Below are 8495 nucleotides of genomic sequence, written 5' to 3'. Positions count from 1 at the left end.
TATAGTCACCAAAAATATTTTAAATATTAAAACTTTAATTAGTATTTCTTACTATAGTTGTCTTTAATATAATTTAGTGATACACTAGTAATGTTTGTTAATTTATTCTTTCATTTAAGTCATACTATAAAATAATTTATGAAAATAATCCATATAAAATTTATCAATATAACATTTTTTTCAATTTTTAACAAATAATTTTGATATCAAACTTAATATTTTGATGGAAATAGTAAGTAATGTGAGAAAAGCCAATGAGTAATAGCTCAAATGACATAGTCTCCCCATGCTCAATTAAGAGGTTACGGGTTCGAGTCTCCTATCTTTGGTAAAAAAAAAAAAAAGTAATGTGAGAAAAAATCATAAAATAAAATAAAAAAAAAAAAATAGAAACGTAACTACTTTTATAACTTATCCTAAAAAATCTGAACCTATAAAGTAGCACACAAGACAGGAGGAGCATAAGAATCCGTTTATGTATTTACGTGTAACTGTTATTTCTGCCCAATTGTACTGTACTTTTCGTATAAGTCTTTTATAGTGTTATTACTCTCTTTTCTTTCTCTTTTTATTTTCTCTTAGTAGCGTGTATTTATTTAAGTTTTATAGCTTAATCATTAACTTGGACATTCTTATGCACATAGTAGAGTAGAGTAGTTAATTAAATGCTACACTGATTTTGTATTTTGCCATTCCATTACACTAATTCATCATCTTCACTATCATTTCAGGTCTTATCTTTTGTTTTTCTATTACTATTTTCAATAATGGCACTGAGTACGTACTTGAACGGAGATGCACTTCAAAGTTCAATAATATCAGAAATTTTCACCACAAAATTTCAAGAACTAACCACACCAGAAGAACTTACACTTGACCATTTTTACCACCAACACAGCCAAGAAGGCTTGTTTTCTAATAACTTTTTCTTTGACCCTTATTTTGACTTTAACAATGGATTTTTCCATCCTGAAATTTTGTCTTCTCATCAACTTGGTCATAGTTGCACTTCTTCTCATGACCCTTTTATCTCACCCAAACCCAATAATCTCTTTCAGATTGAATACTCTAATGTCAACACCCTTCTTTCATGTCCGAAACGCCAAAAGTACTTTCATAAGGATGAAGAACTCCAACTCTCTTCTCCATTTAAGGAGTATGCATCGCCCAGTCTATTTGATGGGTTTATACTGAATTCATCTTCTTTATTACCATCTGAAGAAGCAGCACTAGCAGAAGAACTACTATTACCTGCACCAGTGACAACACCGTCGTCAGACTTCATGGTTCCTAATGTTGTACGTAATGGTTTTTGTGTGGGAATTAATAATGAGAGTCAGAAGAAGGACAGTAAGAGAACTATCTCTGCACAGAGTATAGCGGCAAGGGAGAGAAGAAGAAATATCACAGAAAAGACACAAGAGCTTGGAAAGTTGGTTCCTGGTAGCTCAAAGATGAACACAGCTGAGATGCTCCATGCAGCTTCTAAATATGTGAAGTATCTTCAAACTCAAATTGGTATGCTTCAACTTATGAACACGCTCCAGGTAACTGCTTCTTTTATTATTATTATTATTTGTTACATCTATAATAGTGTTTCTTGGATGACTGTAATATTACCATGGTTTGAGGATGAAAAATGATGTTTTATATTTTTTTAATATATATTTTTTTAGAATTTTTTGTTTAGATAATTTTTATAATTAAGAATTAGGCCAAAGAAATTTTTTGTTTAAGTTTTATATTTAGTGGTGCAACTTCATGTACTCTTCCAATACAGTGCTGCCTTAATTTTTGCTCGTTCCTTTTCTACATTGTTTAAGGTTGGATTAATTGTAAATATCCGCAATATTATTTTTGGAGAAATTATTTGTATGTTATTTATTCATGAATTTCTTTTATTACCTCTAATATTTAAAATTATTTGAAATCAATGATTAATTACATATTAGAAATTAATGGTTTGAATCTTTTGCTTGTCCCTCACTTGTGCATAATAATTTCTGTTTGAATTTAAAATGTTTTATTTTTTTAAACAAAATAGAATAACTGAAGATTAATTCTACATGAACTCGACATTGCTCCTCAGGAATAAATACTTGTCATTATTGCATACATGTGGTTGGTTATACACCACTACATGTGTTCACTATTGCTGCCACTTCCTTAAAAATATGTGTAGTAATTGATTGAAGATTGTATAGGATTAAATTTAGTTTGAGAGATAGAGATAGAGATACAAAGAGAGAGAAAGTGAAGGAGAATTTTAAGGAAACAGTTATTTGAATGGAAGGATTTGTTCAACACAACAAGAGAAACTTTAGGAACAAGCAGTGACGGAGCTTAGTTCAGATAAGGGGTGGCCATGACCCCCCAAATTTTTTATAAAAAATTTAGTAGTACTTTTTTAAAAGATAAAAAATAGTTCAATTGACTTAAATACTTTACTATGACTTAAAGTATCTAATAAGTTCAATAAACAACACTCTCTCTATCTTTAAGTTCAAATATATTGATACATTTTTTAAGAGGAAGGCTAATATTTAAGAAGGAGAACATATAACTTTTACAATATCAACACCTGAAGATAGTTCTTCTACTTTAATGAATCACGAAAAATGTGAGATATAACATTCAAAAGTTCAAAAAGTTACATCTGATAACTTTAACCTTAACTTTTTGGAACGAGATCTTAAAAAACGGCTTTAAATTTGGCAATATCACCCAAACCAGAGATGAGATTAGGCGAGTTTATCTTAAATGAGTCCATATCAAAAATATTTTGACAATTATTTTCTATCTGGCCCCCCCAAAATTTTATTTCATGTTCCGCCACTGGAACAAGAATTATAAATTTAGAGAAATAAAAAAACAAAAATGAGATACTTATCTAACTGTTAACATGTAACTGCCTCTGTTCTATTATTTATTTTGGATAATTGCAAGAAGTTTTTTAATATTCTTTTCTGAACTATATATTAGAGAAGTGGTCCACCAATAAAAACAATAATTTTAGCAATTTAGTTCATGAGAAGTGCAATTAGAAATAATGGACTAAGCACTTGTGTGTATCTAACATTCTTGCTTTTTTATAAGTTTTAATTGCGTTTTTTCAAACATTTTTGCTTATCATATTTTGCTATAATAATAATGGTTGCAGAAAGAAGATGAGGTTGTTCCTCCAAGTGAAGATCTATGTGCTCTTATTACTTCTCCCTTTGTTCAAGAGAAGCTTTATTCTGAGGAACTATGCTTTGTCCCTAAAGACTTTGTTACAACTTTGACAAATCAGCGTGATGTTCGATCAAAGCCTACCATCTTTAAGGATCTTAAAGAGTTGATTGAAACAAATAATGTGCAGAAAAAAGCATAGTAACATTCATTCTTTTTTATTTATTATTTATTATTAGATGCTAGCATGAGTTGTTTTCAGCATACAATTTTTTCTTCTTTTTTTTTTCTGTTGCTTCAGTAGATATGTTTGCTCTTTTCTCGAGAGCCTTAGATTTCATTTTATATGAACGGAACAAATTTAATGCGTTTCTTGAATTTTTCTTATCAAATGGTGAATTCACCTCATGATCCTGCATGCTCAACACTTATGGTGAATTTAATGTTTTTTTTACTGAGTCAATTCGCTTCATGTTGCATTTGCTGTTACGTTAATTTCATATAAATCGAAAATGTTTGGTAACCAAAGAAAATCAGCCAAAAATAGTCATATTTTATTTAGCATTCATTAATTGTTGCGATAATTAATTAATGCTAAATAAGACAAGTTCTGACTGTTTTTTTTTTCTATCTTTATATATGCTCCATGCCATGCTTATTACTTGCTCTCCACACGTCCATAATAAAAACTGTTGCACAATAGTCTATTTTCTTTTCATTCATTCTTGTCGGTCCCAAATTATGTCCAAGGTTTGTTCTTTTCCCGATCTGTGCCAACCATATTAGCTAGAATCTCGATTTAACTCTTAAAATCTTCCGATATTACGATTTTAAATGAGTCTATCGATTTTACGAAATTTATACTAGGTCTGACGATTTTACGATTTAAATCTTGTTAAGATTTTACGTTTTACGTACTTAATTTACTTTTTCGATTTCACGTAAAATTTCGATTTTCTCTACCTTGCCAACCGTTCCCAAGTGCTGCCTCTTTTTTAAAGTTCCTGAATTTCTAAACTCCAAAGACACATTTTAAAAATTATTATCCATCTTCGTGTCTTTTTTTTTTGACAAACATTTGCTCTCAAGCGATTTCTTGGTTTCCCACAATCATACTCCACCAATCTTTTATTATCAACAACTATGACCAAATGTGTGTAACTGTGTATATGACTAAGTGGCTAGAACCAATATAGGAATAGGATCAATGAATCAGTTATGGTTTTTGTGATTCTAATTCCAATTGTGATTGAACTAAATTATCATTGATATTAGTTTTCTATATCTTCAACCGCATCTAAAAATGACAGGCCAAGCAATAAAGCATGTCATCTGTGAAAATGATGTTACCTAGTGAGATTTGTTTGTCTCAAAACAAAACAATTTGGTTAATTTAGAAAACAATTTGGTTAATTTAGAAAGCGTCCCTTAAAAATGTCTAGCATAGTTCATTTGTGGTAACAAAAAGAAAGAAATCAAAAGTACATTTTTTACCCGTTCTTCAAGTTTTGAGGGTTGTATTAAGTATTAACCATGTTTAAATCTTCTTTTAAAGTATATTGTTTTGGAATAAATCTCTACATCCAAACAAAACACTTAACCAAGTCTAACCAAGTTTTTATAATCACGCGCCTTCTTCTCCGCTTCCACCTCTTCCTCCTTCTTCCCTTCTTATAATTTGCGCGCAAGCTGATTCTTCTTCTGCTTCTTTCATTATCGTCACCATCAACAACACCAACAATATTTTGCTATCATCTTTATTGATTCTAATTTTTTCTGGTATCATCATTAAATAATTTCGATTCATTTTTTAGTTTATTTCGGTTTATTTATGTGTTAATTGAAGTTCACTTGATGCAGTATTGACCAAATTTTTATTCCTTACTTAATTTTGATTCATTTCTTAGTTTAATTGAAGTTTATTTGGATTCGAAAATGAATTCGATGTGTGTTTTGTTGATGATTGGGTCTTTTTGACTACTTGTTTAAAATTGAACTAATTTTTGTTCATTTGTGTGTTAATTGAGATCCACTTGATGCTGTTGAAAAGTATTGATCAAATTTTTTAGTAAAGAAGAATGAAATTATTCATTATCACTTTATTCAATTGCATTAGATTCCACTACATTCCATTCAATTAATTCAGTTTTAAACAAACAGTAAAAAAGATTCAATCATCAACAAAAACACATCGAATTCATTTCTGGATAACCTCAAATAAACAAGAAATGAACCGACATTAAGTAATAAAATATTTAACATCAGCTCAATTAACACACAAATGAATCGAAATTAGTTCAATTTTAAACAAGTCGTCAAAAAGACTCGATCATCAACAAAAACACCTCCAATCTATTTCTGGATCCAAATGAACCTCAGTTAAACTAAGAAATGAATCGAAATTACTTAAAGAATAAAAAATTTGGTCAATACTGATCAGCAGCATCAGGTGAATCTCAATTAACACACAAAAGAACTGAAATTAGTTTAGTTTTAAACAAGCAATAAAAAAGACTCAATTATCAACAAAAACACATCGAATTCACTTTTGAATCCATATGAACTTCAATTAAAGTAAGGAGGAAAAGAAAAATCGCAGTAATAACGGCAGCAATAAAAGAATAACGATTGAGAGAAAACACGCGAAGACGAAGAAGAAACACGACGAAGAAGGAGGACGAATGCGAAGAAGAAGAAGGAAGAAGACGAAGAAGAAGAATATGTTTGCTTTAGTGAAGCGCGTGTGTACACGCTGGTCCACACGTGGGTATAATAAAAGTGGTTTTTGTTGAATTTAAACCAATTTAATTGGACTTGATTGCCAAAAAACTTAGATATGTAGCTGGGGTGATATTTTTTTGTATCTTTAAAAATAAACCACTTTATCTGAGTCAAAAATGGTATATCTTAAAATATATTAAGATCAATTAGCTTTCATTGAACTGAGATAAAAAAGTTCATGATGTTAATTGATCCATCCTTCCAATTTCTATCATCACACAGCTTCCTCCATGTTTGCGAGATCAAAATGAGATCTCTTTTGATTCTCGCATTCAATCCAGCTCTTGCCAGGCATCTTCTTAACCCCTCTATCCTCCATTAACTTCCTGATTGCTAGAGTATCATTCCACCTACCAACTGTTCTATAAGGTTCCGTTTGGTTAATGTCCATGTCCATCAGAGACATGGACACGGTGGTACGTGTACACCGTTTGTTTGCTGAGACATAAAATTTTAAAAGATACGGTTACACACAGATGCACATAAAAGACATGTATTTAGTGTATCTCTTTTAAGCTGTGACACTAAGACACAACTCATGAGACACAGATTTTTTCAATTCTATCCCTAATTATTTTTTAAAATTCCAACCATTGTCCTTTATCTTTAACACTTGAGTTGTTTTAGTTTGGGGATAAAATGGACTTTTGAATTAAATACATGTGTCTTGTGTATTATCACCAAACATGTTATAAAATTTGTGTATCTTTGTGTTCATGTGTATTTGTGTCTTTGTGTCTATGTCTCTATTTTTTTGAGACAACAACCAAACACTGCCTAAATGTTACCAAGCAGAACATAACTTAAATGAAACCCTGGTTGCAGCTCAATCATCTTTTTGGCTATGCGTTCTGCAGTGATATAGTCTGAGCACCTAGTGCAAGCTCCAAGAAGTACTACCCAAAGTGACTGATCATGTCTACAATCCGAATTTTCCAACAAAATTTCAGCCTCCTCTATCAGTTCAGCACGACCTAGAAGATCAATCATGCAATTGTAATGCTCAACTCCAGGCTGAATCTCATATTTCTTTGTCATTGAAGTAAAATATTCTCTCCCTTCATTAACCAAACCAGTATATGACTGCAAGCAAAGAGAACAAGGCTAATGCTACCATCCCTCTTCCATTCTGTGCAAACCCACCAATCATTGAGTTCCATGTTATCAGATTTCGAACTTGCATACTCAGGAACAACCTATACCCAAAATCAATGCACCCACATTTTGCATATAGATCAACCAAGGCTGACTCCACTATAATGTCTCTCCAACCACCCTTTCTCACATACATACAATGAACCTCATTCCCCTGTCTCGTAGCAGCGAGTCCCGAGCAATAGTCCCCAAGCTGTAAATATCCACAATCCCACTCTCCTTAACAAGATTGAGCACAGTCTCATACTCTCGATTATAACAATATGTGCCGAGCATAGCAGTCAATGACACCAAATTCTTATTACTCATCCTATCAAAACAATCCTAGACTGGCGAACCGAACCACACTTACCATACATATCCAAAAGACTACTCTCAACAACCACATTCCCACATATCCCAGAAGTAACCACCTTAGCATGCACCTCTCTCCCCTGTCTCCACCACCCCAAGTTACCACAAGCGGCCAACAATGTCCCGAAGGTAAAACCATCCGGTGCCAACCCGCAACCTCTATGAATCTTATAGAACAACTCTACAGCATCCTTAAACCTATCATTCCTTGTAAGCGCTGAAATAACTGATGTCCAGCACACAGTATCCGGTTCAAGCAATTCATCAAACAGTTTGCGTGCATCCTCCACACCAAAATTCCTCCCATACATATCAATCAACACACTAGAAACCACTCGATTCGAGTCGAACCCACGGCTCACAACAACCCCATGAAAGCACCTTCCGACTTCCGAGCCTCAAGAAACCAAGTTCGGAGCAGGCCTTGATAACACATTAGTTCTTCACTGTTTTGACAGCATAGATTCCAGACAAAAAATGAGCGCTCTTGGATGTTTGATGTTGCATTTAGAATTATTGGAAGAGACTAGAGAGTTCTCAACCAAATTATGAAATTTATTTTATGTAAGTTTAACGAGGAATGCTAGGAGGCAACAACTTTGTGATTTGTAGCCATCAAATAGTCATCAATGATGATTTTAATGGTGTGAGATTTCATCTAATGGTTCACTTTTCTTTGTTAGTTATATACTGGCCAGAATTTAACAAAGTTGCTGGCACCCTAAACTTTTCCAAATTTAATTATGGATGACAAGAAAAATTTTGAATTTCGATATTTTTAAAAATTAAGATAAATGTTTTATGCTAATTTTAATTGTAATAATATTATATTATATTTATATAGGATCAACAACAATTTTAATTTAAGATATTTAATATTACGTGGTATTTTTAAATTAAAAATTGTATAAAAAAGTAATAATATTTTATTATAGGTTTAATTACTCTATTGGTTTTTATAGTTTTACGAAATTTTCAATTAGATTCCTATATTTTTTTCTTTTTAATTGGGTCCCTGCATTTTTTTTTTTTTC

General features: G+C 31.9%; 1 protein-coding gene and 1 pseudogene across 1 annotated transcript; one reads left to right on the top strand and one right to left on the bottom strand.

Moving 5' to 3' along the window:
• LOC107610272 (transcription factor bHLH53-like) lies at positions 768–3373 on the top strand. Its single transcript, XM_016312340.1, has 2 exons — positions 768–1547; positions 3161–3373. The coding sequence occupies exons 1-2, from the start codon at positions 768–770 to the stop codon at positions 3371–3373; spliced, it is 993 nt and encodes a 330-aa protein (XP_016167826.1).
• LOC107610273 overlaps positions 6509–8495 on the bottom strand; it is a 2613-nt pseudogene continuing 626 nt past the window's right edge.

Source organism: Arachis ipaensis, chromosome B08 (assembly GCF_000816755.2).
Source record: "Arachis ipaensis cultivar K30076 chromosome B08, Araip1.1, whole genome shotgun sequence".
Taxonomy (NCBI): domain Eukaryota; kingdom Viridiplantae; phylum Streptophyta; class Magnoliopsida; order Fabales; family Fabaceae; genus Arachis; species Arachis ipaensis.
This window is presented reverse-complemented; position numbering and strand designations above follow the sequence as displayed.